The following is a 22,310-nucleotide window of genomic DNA, read 5'->3' as shown; positions in this document are numbered from 1 at the left end:
AAAAATTTTTTTTTTTTTGCTTGTACTTTAGCAATCAAATGCAAAGGCCTGGGTGACTGCAGCACTTTTCCTGATTTGGTTCTAGAAGTTGAGTAGGACCTCCAAGAGAATGGCCTTGGCTTTACTGTTGCTGATTGCAGGCAACAATACCATGCTAAGGTACCACACACTTTATGAATGTACTGATAAAGCCATTGAAGTCTCCCTCCCCCTAGCATCACCCCTATCCTTCACTCTGCTGATCTAAGCATGATTTGCTCTTTCAAAGCCACATACGTGAGGCTGAGATTCCTTGTGGACTCCCAGAGCCATGAATGCTGACCCTAATGTTAATGCGGTAATGAGCTGGAAGAGTTGGGAGTTCTTCAGTATTGTCAATTGCATCATTTCTATCAGAGAGGGAAATAATCAAGCCTAAACCAATCCATGCATATTGGGAAGAATGTATTTAGGATTTTAAGGGGTTTTTTTTATTAACAAAGAAATGAAACTCGTTGTGTAAGTGGCCTAGCAAGTGGCTTGTGAAAGAAATTGAAGGGTTTCTTGAGAGCCACAGAGAAACACTAATAAAATGTTTGAGGAACTGATAAAATGCCCAGAAGATAAAGATATAATGAACAGGAAAAAAAGATCAATTCAAATCTTCATGGCTATGTTGAAGTGTTCCATACTGCAAAATACCTGAATGATTTAATTTCTGAATAAAAGTGCTCTATGGAGAGAAACCTGAAAATTACATGTATAGTTAAATCTATACATTGTAAACTTTTTATAAACCAGCAATTGTTTATATAAGTATGCACCCATAACAATGAGTGCAAAAAAACTTGTACAATAATGTACATAGTATCTTTTTCTATAATAGTTAAAAACTGGAAACAATTCAAATGTCCATCAGTAGATCCATTGTAGTATATACATACAATGGAATACTGTAAAACAATTAAAACAATGAGTTACTATTTTATGCAGTAATATGGATGACTCACAGACATAATGTTGAGAAGAATAAGTCAGACACAAAATACGTACTAGCCCTGGCTGGTGTGGCTCAGTGGTTGGAGCAGTTGTCTTATAAACTGAAAGGCTACAGGTTCTATTCCTGGTCAGGGCACATGCCTGGGCTATGGGTTTGGTCCCTGGTGGGAACACATACAAGAGGCAGAGGATCCTCAGGTGAGAATTAAAAATATATATACATACAGTACACTCTGGCGGGCGTGGCTCAATGGACTGAGTGCCAGCTTCTGAACTGAAAGGTCATGGGTTTGATTCCCAGTCAGGGTATATGCCTGGGTTGCTGCCCAGGTCCCCAGTTGGGGGTGTGCAAGAGGCAACCGACTGATACATCTCTTGCACATCAGTGTTTCCCTCTCTTTCTCCATCTCCTCTCTTCTCTCTAAAAATAAAATCTTGAAAAATAAGGTTTAAAAAATAAAAAATTGCAATACATACTATATGGTTTTATTTATATGAAATTGAAGAAGAATAGAAAATTAATCTATATTGATAGGAGTCAAAGAGTAGTGACTTTTAGGGGTGTAGTGTTAGGGAAGAGGCAAAAGGAGCCTTTTGGGATGCTGGAGATATACTTGATCTTAATGCTAGAAATGGTGGTCGCATAGCATAAAAATACAGTCATACCTCGGTACTTGCCAGCTTCAGAACTTGTCATACCCTGTACTCATTTCATTTTGATGAGGGAAAAAAAAAGTTTCAGCACTCAGCGCCTGCCTGGGACTCGTCGCACTTAGAACTTGTATAAGTCACAACACTGTACCACAAGAGAAAGTTCTTCATCTTCTGGTGCTCGTTGGTTTCAGCACTTGTCTTGAGTTCCAGAATGAATTAATGAAGAGTACCAAGAGGTACCGCTATATGCAAAAATTCATTGAGCAATTTAAGATTAGTGTACTTTATGTATATTACATATCAATAAAAAAGTAAAAAGTTAAAATTACTTGTACCAGTATGGAATATTTGAGCTATTATCAATAAATGTTCGAGCGGTTCAAGATCCAGTGGCAACAATTGGTAAATACCATGTTTTGAACAATCAGCAACTTCTCAAGCTGAACTGGAGTTGGCTATGGCTTAGGCTTGCCTTTCTGTTCCCCAAGTTTTCATCAGCTTGGTTATCACACAGATCCTCCACTGATAGTCAACATAGGCCATTATCCACAGTCATGATGTCATTATTTCTGTTGTCACACTGGCAAGAATATCCAGGTTGGATGTATGACAAGTATTCAGGTTTACATTTCTTTTTAATATACTTTTTCCTGTCTCTTTAATTAAAATATTATAAAATTTTATTCTGTACGTCATTGTACAGGGTGGAGCAAAAGTAGGTTTAAAGTTGTTCGTGTGGAAAATAATTTAATAAATAATACAAGAATAAACTCTGTGTTTCATGTACTTACAACTGTAAATCTACTTATGCCCCACTCTGTACATGTGCTGCCACATATTGTATTTGACTCAAAACTAACATATGCTGTACCTAATAGGAGTTAGAGATTTTCAAGGGTAATTTTGACTACAAGGCATAATTGTCCCCATTCCTCTCCTGACTCTATCCTCCCAAAATGGGAAGCTTGTAGCCCAGTGTTTGACACACAGTACCAGTTCAGCCCCCTCAGCCTGGGCTCCCACCTCCCATACCCCACAGGAGCTGTCTAACCACACCAGCCAATGACCTAAACAATCTCAGTAGTCAAACCTGAATTCTCTGCTACATTGTATTCTCCTTGACCCTTTTCTCACTCTACACACTCCCCATTTCCCCTCACTGATTCTCGTAGTTCAATTCCTGAATAAAGGCTGACACATCTCCCAAGTTTATTTCTCTTTCCCAGGTCTCTACCTCCTCCTCCATACCTGTCATTCTCAAGTGTGTTCTGAATGGTTCCTTCTGCTTGTTGCCCAGGAACCCATGACCTAAACCAGACTCACCATCTCTCTTTCCCACCTTCTTGCACCTGCCCCCGGCTGCTCCTCTTCCTGTCATCTCCATCTTCATTGGTGGCACCACCATCCAACAAACTCTTCCAGGCTAGAAACCTCCCTTTGTCTCTTTCCTTTCCCTGGCCTCAGCATCTAATCAGTCACCAAACCTTCAATTTTATCAGGGTTTTATTTTTTAAAGAAATGTTTACTTATTGATTTTAGAGAGACGAGCGGAGAGAGAAACATTGATTTGTTTCCACTTTATTTGTGCATTCATAGGTTGATTCTTGTATGTGCCTTGACTGGGTATCAAACCTGCAACCTTGGCATATCAGGATGATGCTCCAACCAACTGAGCTACATGGCCAGGGTCCTCTCAGTATTTCTTAAATTCTTTTCATCCTTATTTCTACTGCCTTATTTCAGTCTTTTGACACTTGTCAGCGGGGCTGCTGGAACCAGTCTTGGTGCTTCATGCCCTATTTCCTTTGAAGCCTCCTCAGTATGGCTGCCAGGTAGGGTTTTTTTTTTCTTCTTCTTTTTTTCTTTCTTTCTTTCCTGTTTTAAAACATATACTTTTAAAATATATATATAATCTTTCTTATCTATTTTCCATTACCATTTAGTCTCCTTATACGCCCACCCCACCCCGCCACCCATCCCCACAGTGTTGTCCATGTCCGTGAGGCCTTGCAGGGTGGTTTTTCTAAAATGAGCATCTGACCTTGTTCTTCTCTTGCTTCTCTCCTACTTGGCTCCCCTCTTCACAGGCTAACACTTGCATTCTTTAACTTGGCTTACAAGGCCTCCTTGATCTGGCACTGATGCCTCTAGGTTTGTCTCCATGCTGCCTTTGTGGCTGTAGCAACCCTGAAGTCTTTGAACTTCCCCAAAGGCAACTACTGCTTCTGGCCTTTTTAATGCCAGCTCTGCCCGGACTGCCTTCTACGTGCAGCAACCCTCAGCTCACCCCGCTCCTGCAGAAACACCTCTCAGGCCAATTCCTAGACACTCCTTAAGATTCAGCCACCTGTTGTCTCCTTTCCTAACTGCCTGATCCCTGATTAGCTGTCCCATCCTTTTTACTCCCCTATACTTTCATTATATCTCCGTAATTTCATCTACTACATGATAAACTTTTTATAAGTGTCCTTGTAAACTGTTTGAGGATTCACTGCTTGATCTTCAGTGCTTTCCACACATGATCACATTTGAACCAGAAACTGTTCCAAGTGCTTTGCGTGTATAATACCTCACTGAATTCTCATCAGTATCTCAGGCAGTAGCTACCAAGAGCATTTCCGTTTTACAGAAAAAGAAACAGCATGAGGGAGGTTAAGAAATTTTCCCAAGGTCTCGTGCATACTGGCCTTCAGGTATTCACACCCAGTCAGTCTAGCTCCACAGCGTGCATCCTTCACCGCTATATTATATTGCCTCTCTACAGCGTGGGTGCTTCGTAAGTGTTAGGTAAATAATAGAGCTATGCTTAGTGAGTGCATGCTAAGTACCTGACTCCATACTAAGTGCTTTAACTGGATTACTTTAACTCTACACCAACCTGTGAGGTAACTGACATCATTATTCCCCATTTTGCACAAGAAAAAAAAGGTTCAGAAAAGTGTGGTAACCTCCCCAAGGTCGCACAGCTAATTAGTAGCATAGTTTCACTCACAGCCAAGTTCTTAATCATTACTCTCTCCCAAATGAGACCCACACTTTAGGAACGGATGGACATCCAGGATCAAGACTAGAACAGCATGGAGACCTATGCCACTGTCAGTGCTCAGGGCCGGGAATACAGAACCTTAGGCAGAACGGGCTGACTCACAACCCCGTCAGAAAGAGACCTACCCTCAGAACCTCAGACATAGAACGGGCTGACTCACAACCCGATCAGAAAGAGACCTACCCAGAAACAGTGCCCCTGAATCACAAGATCAAGGAAACGGAGGTCAGCACAACGGAAGAACCCCCTTGACTCCACGCCCCTCGTATCCAGCGGCTCAGGAGTTGGTTGCCCAGGTGGCTCAAAGGTACTGACAGTGCAGAACAGACCTCCAGAGATCCCAAAGCGAGGCAGGAGAGGGATTAACCGCGCGGAACGGTCTCCTCGGCGGGGGCGTGGCCTCAGCGCGGGGAGCGACAGGGAGCGGCAATGAGAGGGTTAACCGCCCGGAGGGCCGGTTTGCGCCCGGGCGGGGCAGAGCCTGGAGGAGGTGCTGGAAGCGGAAGCGGCAGGCGTTCTGCGGCCGGGGCTCCGCGGAACCGGCGACCTCCCGGCACGGGGCGCCAAGCGATGCTGGGGAGCCACCAGCGGCGCGGTCACTGGGCAGGCGAGGGGGACGGCGCTGGAGAGGCCCGAAGGGGTGAACTCGAGAGAACCACGGGAGACCGGGACAGATGGGTGAGGACAAGTTGCTGGGGGAGCAAAGAGGGCGGAGCAGCGCAGTGGGCAAACAAGTGAAAGGATGGCACGCGTGGGCGAGGAGCCCCCGCCAGGTCCCCGCACTTTACATCCTCTTTTCTCCCAACTCCTCTCCAGGTCAGTCCCGAACGGGAGCGCAGCTTGCAGAAGAGAGGCGCCCCAGCAAGACTCTTTCGGGGAATCCTCCAGTTCCTCATCTCCATGGGCCAGACGGCCTTGGCAGGGGGCAGCAGCAGCACCCCCACCCCACAGGCTCTGTACCCGGACCACTCTTCTCCCGAAGGCTTGGAGGAACTGCTTTCTGCTCCGCTTCCAGACCTGGAGACTCAACGGCGCCACGGCTGGAACCCCAAAGACTGCTCAGAGAACATCGTGGTCAAGGAAGGGGGATTGTGCTTTGAACGGCGGCCCGTAGCCCAGAGCACTGATGGGGCCCGGGGTAAGAGGGGCTACTCGAGGGGCCTGCACGCCTGGGAAATCAGCTGGCCCCCGGAGCAGCGGGGCACCCATGCCGTGGTGGGTGTGGCCACGGCCAACGCCCCGCTGCAGGCCGACCACTACGCGGCGCTGCTGGGCAGCAACAGCGAGTCGTGGGGCTGGGACATTGGACGAGGAAAGCTGTACCATCAGAGTAAGGGGATAGGGGCCCCCCAATATCCAGCCGGACCTCAGGGTGAGCAGCTGGAGGTGCCGGAGAGGCTGCTGGTGGTTCTGGACATGGAGGAGGGAACTCTGGGCTACGCTACTGGGGGCACCTACCTGGGACCAGCCTTCCGCGGACTGAAGGGCAGGACCCTCTATCCGGCGGTAAGCGCTGTCTGGGGCCAGTGCCAGGTCCGCATCAGCTACCTCGGCGAAAGGAGAGGTGAGGCCTGGGGTAGGTGTGGGACAGCGTTCTTTCACTGGTGGCTGTGGTTTGGGTTGGAAACCCAACGCCTTTACAAGAGTAGAGGGAACAAGTCTTCATCTGACCTGCCTCCCTAACCCCTTATTCAGTGCCAGAAATGGCTAAGGGTCTTCACAGCTGTTACCTAATTTAATCCTCCCAGCAGTAGAGGTAAAGGTGAGGCTTGGGAATGCAACTTGCTGTAAGTGGTGAGTGCCAGATTGGAGGGAGGCCCTCCAGGGATTAGGGCTTTACAGGAGCTATCAGCTCCTGGAGCAGAGGTGCAAAGGGTTAAATGGGTGCAGGGCTAGGTGTACAAGTTTCAAAGGAAGAGGACAGGCAGTGCCAGGCATCCAGGGTGTGACACAGGCATACCTACTTCCTCAAACCCCAGGAAGGAGCCATTGAGGCCCCCTCCCCCCTACCACTCCTGGAAGGAGAGCTGTAGAGGCAGTTTGGGGTGGGACTGCAGGGGAGGGGCCTCCTTGGGGAGCCAGTGGAGCCAGGACTTGGGATTAATGCAGTTGTAGTCTTAGCAGAGGCCGGATACCTCTCCTATCACCCTCAGGTCAGCTGCTGTGGAGTGGAGGACCATCCTTCCTTTCACCCCATCAGCCCCTTTCCCAAGGCCTCTCCGGAATGGAAGCCTGGGCCAGCTCCACCCCTGTGATACCTACCTTGCCCTGTTGCTTAGAGGCCTAAGCTAGAGCTTCACCCACAGCTCTGGCTGGGAGCATGTGACACCTCCCACCCTAAGAGCAGATACAGAGCTTCAGGGTGCCTTAGATCTCTCTCAACCAAGGCAGGAGCAGGTTCAGAGCAGGAGTGTGGAAGGGAATCCTGTAGTTTGAGGATGTCTGGTTGGTGGCTGCACTCCTACTTACCTTCCCCTCCTTCTCTCCCCCAGCGGAGCCGCACTCCCTTCTGCACCTGAGCCGCCTGTCTGTATGCCAGGCACTGGGGGCTGCCCGACTGGGCCAGGTATCTGCTCTGCCCTTGCCCCCTGCGATGAAGCGCTACCTGCTCTACCAGTGACCCTGTGATGCCACAGATTGCAGGGCCTTGATGCCATCCCTCCCAAGAATGGGAGGGGAGGCACTGCTGGCTTAGACCAGCTACTTAAATCCAGGGAGCCTGGCAGGGAGGCGAGGCTGGGCCCCTACCCCAACCCAGTCTGTGGGGGAGCTCAACAGCCCCGGAGCCACCCAGGGGTGAAGAGAAAGAGCTGTTATTCAAGGCTTTGGTGCCCTGGTACGCAAGACATTTTTTTCAAGTAAAAATAATAAGAAATAAGTTGTTGTAAAAACCTCTCCATGGTATTTTTTGGTACAAGAGTTCTGTGGCTGCCTCAAAAAAAAAAAAAAAAGAAAAAAAGAAATGATGTGGAAACAAGTACAATGAAGGGTGAACCACAAGGCTTAGTGGCAGGTGTTTATTTCCCCTGCTCCAAGTGGGACTGCTCACGTACACAACACACACAGGCGTTGGCACCAGGGGTGAGAACAGAACCCCTGGCCTCTGAGGGGAAGATAGGGCTCTCTCTCAGCCCTGGCCCCGTGGTGCGAGATGGAAGAGGAGGGTGGCTTCTCTGTCCTGTCTACACTGGGGACTGAAGGGACCCGGGAACAAACTACCCCTTCCACCTCTCAGCCAAGGAGAAGCCACCTTGATGACGTTTCGTTCCAATTATTATAGTAAGTGGAGAAGGGATTGGCCTGGTCCCAAACATTACAAGGTAAGATGGAAATGGTAAAGGAGAGGCACAGTTTGGATTAGGCCATGAGAAGGGGCAAGTGATACCATCAGAAGCATGTGTGTCGGGGGAGGAGCAGTTTCTGGGCTTCTGTGCTCTGTTGCCCTTGGCATAGCAGGAAGGACAGGGGAGACGGATGGGGCTTATTGTTTGGCATTGATGATGTCCACGAATTCAGGCTTGAGGGACGCTCCACCCACGAGGAATCCATCCACATCAGGCTGGCTTGCCAGCTCCTTGCAGGTTGCCCCAGTCACAGAACCTGGGAAGAGAGAAGAGAATGGTCAGAGCTGGGATGGGCATACTCCATCCCTACCTCCATGTCTAACTAAGGAGGGCTCAGTCTATTCTCAGCCCACCCCACATCAAGCTGGAGCCCAACCCACTCACCTCCATAAATGATGCGGGTGCTCTGGGCCACTGCATCAGAGACATTGGACTTAAGCCATCCCCGGAGCTTTTCATGTACTTCCTGGGCCTAGAACAAGAAGTCAGACTAGGTTAAGAATCTTTCTGCCTTTCCCAGAAAGGGGATAAACCCCTGGGCACCAGCAGCGAGGCAGTGGGGCTTCAGGGAATGCCAGAACCTGGATCCCAGTCAGAACACCAGGGCTCTGACACCCACACACCCCCCAGGCCATGGAATGGATGTCTTTGGACAAATCATTCTCCCCTTCTCTGGGCTTGGGGGCTCCTGCCTTTAAAAGGAGGGGGTTGGCCCAGATAGTCTCTGCTATCCAGTTCTACTAAGGCAAGGCAGGATGAGGGTGGGGTCCTGGGCTTGTTTACCTGTTGGGGTGTTGCAGTCTTGCCTGTACCAATTGCCCACACGGGTTCATAGGCCAGAACAACCTTGCTCCAGTCCTTCACGTTATCTGTGGGACAGAGATCACAGATGGAAGGGTGAACAAGAAGGAGCTATCCAGCTTGGTACCCAGGAATAACGAAGAGGGTGACATGCTGCCCCCCTGGTGGCTATTTAGGGAACTCTAAGAGGCATCAATACCAAGGGGTGGGAGCAGAAGTGACAGAAACGATGCAAGGGCTCCCATCTTCCCCTTTCCTGTAGCAGTATGGGGATCAAGTCATGCTGCGGAGCATCTGACCCGACCCTCTGTGCCTCCATAACCTTGGCTAGGCTCAGAGGTCCCTTCAGAGATACCTGCGATGACCTTGGTTTGTTCGAAAACGACCTTCTCAGTGATGCCAGCTTCCCTCTCATCTAGCTTCTCCCCAATGCAGGCGATCACTCCAAGTCCCTCCGACAGGGCATGGGCCACTTTCTGCCCAATCAGCTGTTGAGGAACAGAGCTGGTGAGACACTACTCTTGGAATAAGGCATCACTTATCTTTTCTCCTGGTTACTAACCTCATCTGACTCTCCAAAGACGTGCCTTCTCTCCGAGTGCCCCAGGACTACCCACGTGGCTCCACAGTCTTTGATCATGCCAGGGCTATAGGACGAGATGAAGCCACAGTTCCACAGGGAGCCCACCTGTGGCTTTCCACTCAATAAAGGGAAGTAAGGGGAAGGGTCCCCACACACCCCTCTCCCACTTGCATCTCACCTGATCTCCCCAGTAAAGGCCCCATTAGTCACTTTGTAACAGTTCTGGGCAGCCACAGCAATCTTGGGATCTAGCTTCTGCCTGGCGAAGTCAATGTAGGCGGTGGGGGGTGCACAAACCACTTCTGTGGATGAGATCACATTTTCCAGGCTCCATCCAGTGCTCCGAAGCCCCCTAGCCTTCACCAATTGCCTTAGTTCTCTTTTCCGCCCCTTTTCACCCCAGCAAGATGATCTTTGTGCACCTCCCAGAGTGGGTCTGCTTCCAACTCCTAGAGCCTTCCAGGTGCCCCTGAGAGGCCATGGCCCTGCCCTTTGCTCTTTTAACAGCTGAGGCTCTGATTTCCCCGGGGCTATTCTGGGCCTGGGCGCCTCCTAGACTCAGCATTCCCTGGGGGCCAACACCACCTCCCCTTCTAAAATAGCTCATCCCTATCTCCCACAGGCAAGGCACGGATTTTCAGCAAAGACTTAAGGAGCCAACTCCTGGGGTTGGAATTGGGGTCTCCGGCGAATAAACCAGAAGAGGATGCCTCTTCTGATCAGGCCGGTGATTCTGTGTTTCAGGTGGATGGGAAGGCCTGAGCGCTCTGCCGGTGGGTGGCAGGGAGCTACCGGCTCGTGGAGGCCTTGCGCTTTCCCGGTTCCAGGTTGGAGAAAGCCGTAGGACCGCTCCTCATTCCCAAATTGCTCAGCCTGTTTGGCATATGCTCAGCCCCTTTCTGCAGAAGGCAGGGCTTGTCCAGGTAGCGGAGAGTAAAGGATTAGAGCGGGGAGTTCTGGAGGCCGGGGCAGCGCGGCAGGAGCACTCAGCCCGCCAGGCAAGGCGCTGGGAGGAGTCTCGGGCTACGTGCGGCGGCGCACGGAGCCCGGCCTAGCCGCAGGTGACCAGAGGCCCGCACACCCACTCAGCCGCCTCCACTACCCCCCATCCTCTAACTCCAGGGCGGTCGCCAGCCTCTCCCGATCGCGCAACGGTGCTAGTCTCCACTCCCACGCCCGGCTCCCGATGGTGCAGCCCCGTCCGCGCCCTGGGGCCATCTTCCTCTCCAAGACTAGAAAGTCCTTTCTCTCCCCACTGTCCGAGCGCACCGTTAAACGTGGCCCCGATTTCCCCCTCGACACAACCCAGCACTGTGGCTGGGGGGGTCAGTGTCCGGGTCCCCAGCAGCCCTCCTTCTCAGCCTGCATCCAAGTCTACGAGCACACCCGGTAGCTCGGAGGAGGGCGTTTCCCGCCCTTCCTCACCCTACCCCGATGAGGCTCACCGGTGTCGGCGGGCACCTTGGCCGCGTTCAGGGTGTTGATGAGTTCCCCCAGATTTGCCTTCCGCCCATTCATCTTCCAGTTCCCCCCCACGAAAAACTTCCTGGAGGGCGCCATGGCGCTGGAGCCGACACACTGAAGGTCAGGATCACCGCGCAGCCGCGGCCACTGCCCGCTTATATAGAGCGCGGTGAGACAGAACCCCGCCTCCTCGGCCATGGTTAGCCCGGCCCCTGCCTGCAAGTCCTACCCCCCGCCCCGCCCGCCGCCCTTGTGGCAATGTTCTGACGTTACCCCCTTTCTTGTAGCAACGTTCTAGGGTCACCGAGTCTCAGTCGCTTCAGCCTTAGACGTCTGACTCGGGAGAAGGCGAGAACTTTGAGCCTTTGCGCTCGGGGAACCAGCGCTTCAAGACTGCCACCCTCTAGGGAGCCAGAAGTGGTTCCCAGGGGAACTAGCTGGCAAGCGCGACCACTCCGACTGCTTGGCCTAGACCACATTACTCAGGGTACTGAGCCGGGGGTGGGGTGGGGGGCGTCTGAGGGGCATGTTTCCAACTTCGGGGAGAGGAACTCCCTTCCCTCATCCAAGTATTTAGCTATATCCCAGATTGCTGAGCAGGCACCTTTGACCCCGGCAGGGAGAGTTTGGCCGGCCCACAGTTACGTGGCAAGTGACAGGGTTCAGAGGGAGCGATGGCCCCCGCTGGCACAGAAGCTGCACAGCTAAGGACGAGGCAGTTCAGAGCTCCTCCCCGAGGAGCAGCCCACTCCTTGCTCCAGTTGGCCAAGACGGGACAAGTGACTGCAGGGCCAGGGGCCTAGGCCCGGGGCTTCCTAGCCACTAGGGACCTTCGGGAAACACCCACTGGAGCCCCCTGCTGGAAGTGTGTGACTTCTGGAAGGAAAGAAGGGCTTTTCACCCCGCCCCTCGCTGTCACCCCACTCCACTTCCCCTGATCAGTGAGCCCCTAGTCCTCCCTTCATCCTCCATTTCCCAAGAGCTATAGACGACTGAGAAGTAGAAAACTGGCTATGGAAGGGGCAGGGCTGGGAGTTTTCAGTAGCCGGCCCTCCTGCCAGCCCCAGGGAAGATATGTGTCCACAAGGTATCAAACAGGGCACGATATAGCCATTGTACTTTTATTCACATCGTGTATTTTGGCATTTTCCAGAGAAGAACAGGAAAGAGACAGGGGTGGGGGAAAGACTGAGGCAGGAGGGTGAGGGGGTCCCCATTTCCCTCATATCCCTCCTGGCTTGACCACACAGGGAACAAACAAAGGGGAGGGGAGCAGAAACACCCCGTCCTGTGGAAGAGGCTGCACAAGCGACACCCACACACACACACAAACAAGCCCCCTCCACACCAGGAGCTGGGGGGATTAGAGAAGCAGAGGAACAGGGGTTCAGGGGGAGGGGAAGCAACATAGTCTCCTCACAGACAGGCGGCCACCCTCCCGTCCCCTTCCTGCTCTAATCCCAAAGTCTCTTGAGCGCCTCTCCACTTTGCTTGGCCATTCTCCTAGGGCCTCTAGCTTCTTCCCTGCTGTGGGGGAGGGAGGGGCAGAAAGAAAAAGGGTACAGAGCAGGCGGGCTCAGTCCATCCCCCAGCCCCTCTCCCTCATGCCAGGTGGTCTATCCCCTGCCCTCCGTGGTAAGGGGTCGGGGCAGGCTCTTAACTGGCCACTCTCTGGTAGAAGTAGATGTAGCCCAGGTCCTTGGGCGGCTTCTCAGAGGCACACACTTTCTGGTCATTGTAGATCACCCATCTGGGGAAGGTGGGGAGGGGTGGAAGAGGATGGACCAACTGGGCAGGCCACAGTGCTTCAACCAGGCTCCTCTGCCACAGCCTCTGGGCTCAATCCTGGAGACTCTGGGGAAAGGCCCCCAAACCTACAGTCTAGTGCTACCTGTCTGAAGAGAGCGTCCCAATCTCGCCAAAGTCATTAGACACCTTGCTCAGTGTCTGCAGATCCTCCAGTATCTTTACAGCCATCCCCCCACCCATTCCTGTAAGGCGGGGGCGGCAAGTTTTTCTGTAAAGGGCCAGATGGTAAATCCTTCAGGTCTGGTAGGCCACCGGGCCTCTGATACTCAGCTTTCCTGCTGCAGCATGAAGACAGCCACAGACAATACATAAATGCCTAAGCCTGGCTTTGCTCGTTAAAACTGCTTACAAAAGCAAGTGGCCCGATTCAGCCCTCAGGCCGTAGTTTGCCGACTGCGCTGTCAGGCATTCCCTCGGCCCTCTGGGGCTTCTGGGGCTCCCACCAGGCAGCCCTTCACCTTCCCCAGGATTCCCAGGATGTCCCCCCGCATCCCCAGCAGCACTCCCCCATTCCAAAGGCACACTGCCAGGCTCTCACCTGCCTTCCTTCTTGATGTGGCAGACATAGTGACCACACATGGTGGAGGTGCCCATGTGACTAATGAAGGCAAAGAGCTGATACTCTAGGGGAGGAGAGAGAGAGAAAGCAGAGAAGACGATGGGAGAGGGATCCGTGAGTGATGGCCCAAAGATCTAACAGCTCACACTCAGGGAATGTAGGCACCTCCTAGAATGCCACCTTCAGAAGTCCTGTCACTGGGAGGAAGCCTCTGCCCGCTCTGCCCCGTGAGGGAAGCAGAGCAGAGCTGCCTCGGAATGAGGAGCTGGCATAGCAGGCTGGCTAGATTCTACCAGGCCTGTCCTCTTTCCCTGCAACACTCACTTCCAGAGCCATCCCGGACTTTAGGTCCCACTGGCACAGACTCAGAGATGGAGTCGGCAGCTGAGCGACCCTCCGAGATGTCCATGGCAGCTTCTGCGTCTAGGTCGTCAATGTGACTGAAGATCCAGTCCACAGCCCGTTCTAAACTATTGTTCTTGGGGAGGAGAAAAGCATTACATTTCCAACAAGTTCAGAGGCAAGAAAACCACCAGCGAAAGCTTCAGCTCCTTCATCACAGCCACAAAAGGGCGGAGACCAGCCATGGCCATACCGCACCGATGTCCTTGGTCGTGCTCACGAAGGATGGAACCTCACTCCCACCCTCTTCTCTACCCCAGAGGCTCCAGTCCTAAGCTGGGGACAGCGCCTACCGTGGCCCGCAGAGCTTTGAGGGCCTGGTCCCGGGAGAAGCCCATGGAGACAATGGTGGTCACGCAGTCCTCTGGTGGGGGGTCTGCAGCTGCACTTGTGGAGCCAGGCCCGCTGGAGCCAGGCAGGATGAGGGGGTTCGCAAAATCTGCAGATGGGAAGGGGTTGCCATGTGTTGGGGAGCGTGGTGACCCTGCCCGGCCCTGCCACCCAGCACTGCCTACCTGGATCATCCATGTGCGACATGACCCAGTTCATGGCGGCTTCGGCCCCGCTGTTGCCCGTGTAGTAGACGGCTTTGCGGCAGGCATCCATGGGGAAGCCCATCTCCACCAGCTGGATGATGACCGACTCATCCAGCATGGGGGCTATCGTGAGAGAAGGGCGGGCACAGTGACCGAGTCCTTGGGACCCTCTTTGCTCCTCCCTCCTTCCCCCCGGCCCTCTCCCAACCATTCCATTCCATGCATTTTCCTTTCACAGCCTGGCACCTTATCCCAAAACGAAAACGACAGACAATACAATGTGGGTCCAGTATCCTAAAGGCACAGAACTGAGGCTAAAGAACCCCCATGGATCCCCTTCCTTGTCCATTCTCACAGAATGGGCCCTATTTCTGGAATATGATTCCCAGCCCCTGCCCCCAACCAACGAGGTGACAAGAATGGAGAGGCAATTAGCCAGTGCTACTGCCATCCACACAGAGAATGTGGCTGGCAGTGCTCCTCACATCCACCAAAAGAGGGCAGAGGAAACCTGAAAGGGAGGACAGGAGAAACACAAAGGACAGGGTCATGGGGAGGCAGGCAGAAAAGACCCCCCCATCAGCAAGGGAGAGAGACAGGCAGGAAAAAGAGTCACTAACATGTTGGAGAGGAGAAGTGAGGGGAGCAGAAGGAGTCTTCGTCTTCGTTGCCATAGAAACCAAGGCTACCTTTGGGCTCATCCGGAGTGACCAGGGGTGGGGCAATGTCAGGCAGCTCCTCCTCTCCAGGCTGCAGCCCTGTACCCCTCAGCTGGGAGATGTCCAGCTCCTCCGGCATCTCAATGGACACATCTGTAATTGGAATGGCGGAAGAGGTCACCCTCAGGAGTTCCAAGGCCCTCCTGAGAAAGCACCTGGGGCATCTCAGGCCCCTGCACCGCATTTCGGCACTGCTCTGTAATAAGGAACTGTTCGAGTACTCATCTTAGGGCTCCCAGTGTGATCAACGTAATCGTGGCCTGGGAGTCAAGGGACCTGGATTCTAGTCCTAGACGACAACAAATGAGCTGTAGGCAAGGAAGGGGCCTCCAACTTGTGGGACAGAATGACTTTATACTTGTGTGGGTCCCAACTCATCTAAGAAATGAAGTTAAATCAGCAGTTCTCAAAGTCATCAGGGACCTGTAAGACCCACAGGAGCTAATTATTTCAAGATTATCAAAATAAAAATAACATCAGTTATAAAAATTAAACTATGGAAATCACTTTTGGTTGTGAATCGTAACTATAAAATCAAAGTAGTCTTTTAATAATTTTTGGTCAGTGCTTTTCAAACTAGACATATTTTGAAACATCTAAGGTAACGTTTTCCTCTTTCAGAGGGAAGTTAGAGAAACATTAGTTTACATGTATTAAAGGCCCCTTCCTTTTTTAGCATTTTCTGCTTAACCTCCCTTGCTTGTCCCAGCCATCATACCCAGTTTCTTGGGCACCCAGTCTAAGCCGAAGGTGAACTTCTTGATCTGGATGACCAGGTAGTCAGGGAATGAGGCAAATCGTGTGGTCCTAGGGAAGAGAGAATGTCCTGGTAGCCAGACAATCCCAAGTTCTCCTATCCTGAAACTCCCCACCGTGGGGTTCAGCCTCTCATGGGTAGAACACTGACAGCCCAGAAGATACTTTGTATTCTTATCTTGCCCTGGGCAGGCATCAGAGTGTCTGCAAACAAGGAGTAGCAGAAGCCCGGGGAAGGGCTGTCTCATTGACAGAAGCAGCAAGCGGTGGATGGTTGAACTCCCTTGAGACCAAGCACTCTTACAGGTCTCCAGCTCTGGCCAACATCTGAGCAAAAAGCAAACCCATTTTCTGGAAATTCACAGTCTGTTCTCTACTAAGAGTCTGTGCTCTGCCACGATTGAGGGAGTGGAGAGATGCTGCACTAAAAAGTGGCCCTGTGCCATGAGAGAAGAGGGAGTGGTTTGGGCAGGACAAGGTAACACATGAGTCTGCTCCTGCAAGGGATTCTTGGTTCCCACTGGGGCCAGGTTACAGGCCTCAACTGATACAGTCCTGAGATTCCACCCAAAAAAGGAATGGCAGAACGAGAAAGAGGCACACGGCATCTTTGGGATGACCCTGACACAGGCCCCAAACCTTCCGGCCCGGACCAACAGGACTTACTTGACAGCTACTGACTTGGCCTGCAGAGCGGTGCTCCAGAAGTCATCCACCTGCTCGGGGGCCCCGTAGGCCTCCAGGCAGGAGCTGAAGGGCACCTGGGCCCGGACCAGCTCTGGCAGTGGCAGCTTCTCCTCTTCGGCTTGCCGCTTCTTCTCCTCGTACTCTAGAAGCTCCTCTGGGGACAGAATTGGTGGATGGATCCCTCAGAGGGTGCCGCCTCTTTCCCTCCTTAGCCTGGCCCTGCTGGCGCTCTGTCCTTGACTACTTCAACTCCTCCAGCCCCACCCAACATGTATTCCTATGATTCTGCTTTTCTCAACACAGCTCTGCTGATGAGCTATGGGCAAGGTTAATCCAACCTCTCTCTGCTGGCTTAGCTTTAGACTTCTGGCTGAGGAAGCAGATATACTGTGGGCTCCACTCTTATAAGGGTCCAAGCATTCTTCACAGCCCTCAGACTGCACCCATACGCAGGCCCAGCGGAGAGCCACCTACCTTTGTTCAGGGCTACGTCCATGGGCACAGGGAGCTGCATGATGTAGTCCACTCGCTGGGTATACTTCACCTTCTCTGTAGCCAGGCACTTGATCTTTTCTTCCACCAGAGCGGAACACTTCATTAGGATTTTCAGAACTCCGGCAATTCCTCTATGGAAAAGAGGCAGGTGGAGAGATCTGGGCAGCCAGGGACTGGAATGGGGGCCTAAAAGGGTCCCTGGTGGTCAAGGAGGGAGAGGAGAGAAGGGAAGGGAGCCTACCCTGAGAGCGCAGGGGTGCAGGAAGAGAGCAGAAGCCTTCCCCCATTCCCACGCCCTCCTGATTCTGGCCTGCTCACAGCACTGTGGGACTGTGTTGGAATGTGCCTGTAGTTCTCTTGATAAGTAGTAAGTATCCTGAGCATTTTCTTTGGGTGTATCCTTCATGAGGCAGCAAGCCCGTCAAGTGTAAGGACCACTGCTTGGCTCTGCTGTTCTTGCGTGTATTCGCTACCCCAGGGAAGGCGCAGTGCATGCAGACTGCCAGGTACAGGGGTGGGGCTGGGTGGGGCTGACAGAGGCAAGAAGGGGCGGGAGGGAGCGGGAGTGAATTGCAGGTGGATGGAAAGACTGCAAAGAGAGCCCTCCCTTGCCATCCTCTCAGGCCTTACTTCTACCATGTTGATGAGGTGAAGGAAGAACTCTTGGGCATCCTGCTGCCGGTTGGTAGAGAACTCAGGGTGACCCTTGCCAACGAGGGCCTTGAACATCCGAGGGGGCAATGCCATCCTGAACTTCCTAGGCAGAGCCAGGGCAGTGAGTGAGCTGGGGCTCAAGAGATCACCAAGTGGCCTTCTTGAGACGTTTCCCAAACCTCAGTTTCCCCACAATCCCAGAGCCTGAAAAGGATAGAGTACCAGGCTCACCTTTGGTTCTGACACCTGCTCCCCATCGCCTGACTCCGGTGCTGGCTTGGAATACTCTCCGGAGAGAAGGCCATGGCCCAGCTTGGCCCTGTGTTAACATCCAAGGGAACCACTTGGCTTTAGCCAACTAATGATGGTCTCATTTTTGTCTATACCTCCTCCTCCCCAACTCAATCCTGACTCAGGGCCCTCCTTTGACAACTCTCTAAAATGTGGAAAATCTCAGGTTCCACAGGAACCGATCTCAGGAGAGCGCATGCCCAGAAGGCAATCATCTGAAAGCTTCTAACGGGCCAGGGCTAAACTGCTGCCCCCTCCGGGTGGCCACAGAGGAGAGAGGAGGCATATGGGCAGCAAGGCTCTCAACAGCCTTCAGACACAGGACCTGGGTACATACACCTGGGTGCTGAAGTCCTGGGTCGGGTCTGCCGGGGCGTTCTGGAAGATCTTCTCCAGCTTTTCCACATACCTAAGAGCCAAGGGAAGGAGGGTTGGAGGGGGCTTTGGTTTGGGCTCAGCAGAACAGTGATGGGAGAAATTATCTACCAGCTCAGTGAAGAGACTCCCTCCAGAGTGGGGAGTTACGTGGTTGAAACGTGGAGTCCATTTCTTTCCAGCAACCTGCCCTTCTTCCCTTCTCAACTATGTCAGCACGCAGTGCACCAAGGCAGTCTTTCCCAGCCTGCTTCCTCCCCAAGAAAGCCAGGGGAAGGGGAGAAGACAGCCTGGGAAAAAGATAACTACAGTTCATAAAGTCTTTTGAATGGAACCTCTCGATACATTTTAAGTTTTCAGATATGCATCAGGCCCTCTCCCAATTAGGTGGTAAAGTCTCTTATGTTAAGAATTTGCCTTTCTTCTATCTCAGTATCCCAAGTCCTCCCTCTCCCCCAGGCGTTATGCGGCCATGTTAGGTGCTTATCTGATGTCACTGGCCTAAAATAAAGACCACCTGCTCCCCCTTGAGTCAGTCAGGAGGCCTCAGAGTGCCCTGGGATTTGCTGTTCTGCTCTATCAGTGGCGTTTGCGTGTGACTCAGTGACGGCGGTGCAACCCTACATCTGGCTCCCTCACAGCGCACCAGGCACCGTGTCACAGGGACTAAAACTGCACTGGAACAGGGGCCTGAGGGCAGCTGATGGAGGAGTGTGCCTCGAGGCCAATGGCCAGGAGAGGACGGGGTGTCAGGTGCGCAGAGCCCGGGGCCAGCAGTGGGGAGGGCACCACTCACTTCCTCTGGAAGTCGGGGATGCTGAAGAGCACCTGGACCACCGAGTTGAGGTAGCAGCTGTTACCCAAGTTTCGGATGCCTGTGTAGCCGGGCCCGAACAGGGGCTTCAGTGGCACACTCGACTCCTGGATCAGCTCCCATTCGCCAATCTGCTGGTTCATATCAATCTCCAACTCGGTCATCGTCTTGTCCGTCTGCAGGGAAGGGGCACTTTAGACGGGGAAAGAGACTCAGCTCTGGATTTTACATTGGTCTCTCTCACAGGATCTAGCATGATACCCAGCTGGAGCCTAGAATTTGCTGAATTATGGAGGCATGCTGGACATCGTCCAGTCCAAGTTCTAGACGGCCACAAGCAACTGTCCCAGAGCAGGTGGTTGTGAGGCTTGAATGAGGGTATGAAATGAAGGCAATTCCCTCTACCTGAACTGTCTTTGCCATTCCAAAGCTACCCCTCCTCACCCCTCAGGTCTCCACTCAAGTAACACTTCCTCAGAGAAACTTCCCTGATGCCCTAGACTAGGCCAAGCCCCGCGCCCCCCCGCCATTAACTACTGCAGCACCCTCCGCATCTCTTTCATAGTACCCTTTACAGTTCGTAGTTATTTGTGTGAGCATGTGATTAATGCCTGCCTTTCCAAATAGCATACAAAGCAAGGACCACACCTGCTTTATTAGTGACTAACAGAGTAGGTACTCAGGAGTATTCAATGAATGAACAAATGATTCTAGAAAGCTCTTCAAAGCCCACATATCTTGGGGACTGGAATAAGTGTGGCAACTCTCTCCAGTACTCTGCCTCAGGCAAGGAACAAGGGCCCAACAGGAGCAGGAATGAGGAAGAATCTGAGGCTGAATGGGTCTCACCTTTTTGCATCTTCAGCATGTCGATGCCAAAGTGGGACAGGTGCTCAGCCAGGTTGGGGTCCAGGACCATGTCATCTTCATCATATGAGTACACATCTAGGACAGTGGGCAGGAGCAGTATCAGAAGGGGTCCTGGCCTGGCCACCAATGCCACCCCTGCCTTGAGAGGCCTTGGTGGGACAGAAGGATGAGCCTGTAGGGTAACCCTCTCAGCTCCCTTGAACCTTCTGGGGATGGCTGTAAGGGAAGATGGGGTAACAGAGGGTAAGATTGGAATTCACTGTGACTCTACTCCACAGGATAAGTTTCTAGAGTCAAATGGATTGGGAAGGATGCTTACTGATCAGATATACTGGTAACTTCTAGGAAGGGGACTAAGGTTTGAAGGATAATGAAAGATTTAGTCTCATCTGCAATATTTTCATTGTTTATCAAGAGAACACGCTCATGTTTCATTCGTGCCATATAAGATGAGTAACAGTTAAGACACGTCTAGGCATGGAGGTGGCCAAGGAGGGGAGGAATACCAGCTCCGTCAGGTGTGATGGTGCCCAGTTTGACAGCTAACGGGTAGCCTGTCTCCCTGAAGTGCTCCACAGCATGGTTGTTGCCCCCACTGCCATCGAAGTAGCGTCGGCCACAGAGGATGGAGCCATCTGTCAGGTTGAGCCATAGGTTCTCTCTCATGTCACACTTGGAGCACTTCCAGCCACTGACCCAAGGGGAAAAAAACTGAGCTGAAATATGGGTCAGGGGTATCTGGGAGTGGTAGAGGGAAAGTGGACTCCATGGGCCCCCGCCAATCCAATCTCTCCCCTCTTCTCCTCTTCTCTGGACGTCCCCCCTGCTCAGTTCTTCCCTTCCAAGTCTCCCTAATTGTCGTGCTGCCGGCCCTCTCCCCCAGCAGATCTCCCAGGAGGGTGGCCTCTTCACCCTGGCTCTGGCGGTTGTGCCCCGAAGGTAGAGGGGCCAGGCCTCACCAGGGGAGGGATTCGAGGCAGGGTTGTCCAGCTGCTTGAGGTTGAAGGCATGCTTAGACACCTGCCGTACTTCCCCATCCCGGCCTGCACTTCCTGCTTGCGGGAGGCTGGAGTCGGCCGACAGTAGTGCCTCCACCGCACTGGTCACCTGGGGGAAGCAGAGGGTCAGAGACAGAATCCAAACCCCATCCCCATGCCCCTCTAGCACTTATCTTTAGATTTCTCAGTACTTGCCCAAGACATCATTGCCTTGGCCCTGCTTGCCCTAAAGTCTTGGGGAGGGCAGGAGAAAATCTTCATACCCGATCTCTGACAAAGTCAGGCAGTCCCCCCAACCCATCTCGCTGCAATCTCCAGGTAATCCGGCAAAATGACAATCTTTACGTCCTCATCGTATTCAAACTTCTCATCGCTAAGGTCAAACCCGCCTTCGACACCTGATGAGACAGGAAAGAAGAGGGAGAGTAGGACCACGACCACAGGTAAATGTCCTTCCTCTGATACAGTACTTTGTCCCCTCCAGATCCCTAGTGCCACAGATCAGGCCCATTTTTGAGGCTTTCCTAATACTTCTGAGAGCGGGAAAGCCCAGCTTGGGTGGAAGACTGGGACTACGGTAGTACTCACCAATAGCCAGACGGGTGGGCTTCTTTCGTGGAGGGTCTCCAGTGCCTGAGGTAGCGTCCTCCTCTTTCTGCAACAAGGCAGAAAGGACAGGATCACAATGAACACCAGGTAAGGAAGAAAGGGAAGACAGGCAGGATGAAACGAGTTAACCTCAGAAGACAATGGAGCTGAGATTCTCCATTCTCAAACACGTGTGCTGAGTTTTAATGTCACTGACAGAAACAAATGAGAAGTCAGGATGGAACAGATTCAAAATGGAAACCCAGTGGGATGTGCCAGAATGTCCCCAGGCCCAGCCCCTCTCCCTACCAAGCGCCGGGTCCGCCGGAGGTGCAAGTAGACTCGCTGGCCCGTCTTGTTAAAATGTCTCTCCACATACTGCTTCCCGAAGCCCAGGAATGTGTTCATGCAGATGTAGAGGCCACCCTCAGATTCCTGCAGGACAAGAGGCGGGGCGGAAACACAGGGAGGATGAAATCTGGTTCGGTGGGGGGAACTAAGACCTGGGCTCCAAAACTCCTGGTTTCCAGAAGAAAGGTTCTGTTTTCTAACACACTATGGCCCTGGCAGGTCACTTACCTCTTTAGGACATAGTACCTGGCTAAGATTCTCCCCATTCTCCTATGACTTTGATAATCAACAAAGACACCAGGAGATGAATAACACCTATCAGTCACCATTCTTCCTCCTTCTCCTCCTTTGGGTTTGGAGCCCTCCAATCAATTGCAGAGAACTCCTTCTGCCTCTTCTCTGGAGCCAAGAGACCCAGGAAGTAAACCATGGACTTCCGGTGCCAGAAATTACAGAGGCGAAAAAAGAGTCCTTTCCTTGGAGAGGAAAGATCTGCATGTCAGGCGCTGAACCTAAACCAAGGACACCATGACAAA

General features: G+C 52.4%; 3 protein-coding genes across 3 annotated transcripts; 1 reads left to right on the top strand and 2 right to left on the bottom strand.

The window, feature by feature from the left end:
* Positions 1-5,325: 5,325 nt before the first annotated feature.
* On the top strand, positions 5,326-7,309 carry LOC129084775 (SPRY domain-containing SOCS box protein 2). Its single transcript, XM_054590974.1, has 3 exons — positions 5,326-5,356; positions 5,495-6,242; positions 7,171-7,309. Exons 2-3 carry the CDS (start codon positions 5,579-5,581, stop codon positions 7,296-7,298), a joined length of 792 nt encoding a protein of 263 aa, XP_054446949.1. The 5' UTR covers positions 5,326-5,356; positions 5,495-5,578; the 3' UTR covers positions 7,299-7,309.
* Positions 7,310-7,656: 347 nt separating this feature from the next.
* On the bottom strand, positions 7,657-11,077 carry LOC129085056 (triosephosphate isomerase). The gene is made up of 7 exons (XM_054591484.1): positions 10,852-11,077; positions 9,585-9,708; positions 9,386-9,470; positions 9,179-9,311; positions 8,806-8,891; positions 8,407-8,494; positions 7,657-8,278 (listed from the first exon to the last, which is right to left on the bottom strand). The coding sequence occupies exons 1-7, from the start codon at positions 11,066-11,068 to the stop codon at positions 8,160-8,162; spliced, it is 852 nt and encodes a 283-aa protein (XP_054447459.1). The 5' UTR covers positions 11,069-11,077; the 3' UTR covers positions 7,657-8,159.
* A 1,086-nt stretch (positions 11,078-12,163) lies between these two features.
* Positions 12,164-21,853, bottom strand: LOC129085055 (ubiquitin carboxyl-terminal hydrolase 5-like). The gene is given in 22 exon segments (XM_054591483.1): positions 12,164-12,620; positions 13,218-13,302; positions 13,563-13,716; positions 13,934-14,079; positions 14,156-14,299; positions 14,866-14,988; positions 15,614-15,702; positions 16,318-16,492; positions 16,813-16,922; positions 16,924-16,964; positions 17,464-17,568; positions 17,570-17,590; positions 17,719-17,806; positions 18,116-18,187; positions 18,950-19,145; positions 19,820-19,912; positions 20,344-20,528; positions 20,787-20,944; positions 21,099-21,140; positions 21,142-21,233; positions 21,424-21,490; positions 21,733-21,853. Coding segments are annotated over 22 exon segments (2,379 nt in total). The 5' UTR covers positions 21,832-21,853; the 3' UTR covers positions 12,164-12,526.
* Positions 21,854-22,310: the final 457 nt, after the last annotated feature.

The sequence above is a fragment of the Pteronotus mesoamericanus genome, unplaced genomic scaffold (assembly GCF_021234165.1).
Source record: "Pteronotus mesoamericanus isolate MK-2021 breed Mesoamerican mustached bat unplaced genomic scaffold, CSHL_Meso_final scaffold_21, whole genome shotgun sequence".
In the NCBI taxonomy this organism is placed as follows: Eukaryota; Metazoa; Chordata; class Mammalia; order Chiroptera; family Mormoopidae; genus Pteronotus; species Pteronotus mesoamericanus.
This window is presented reverse-complemented; position numbering and strand designations above follow the sequence as displayed.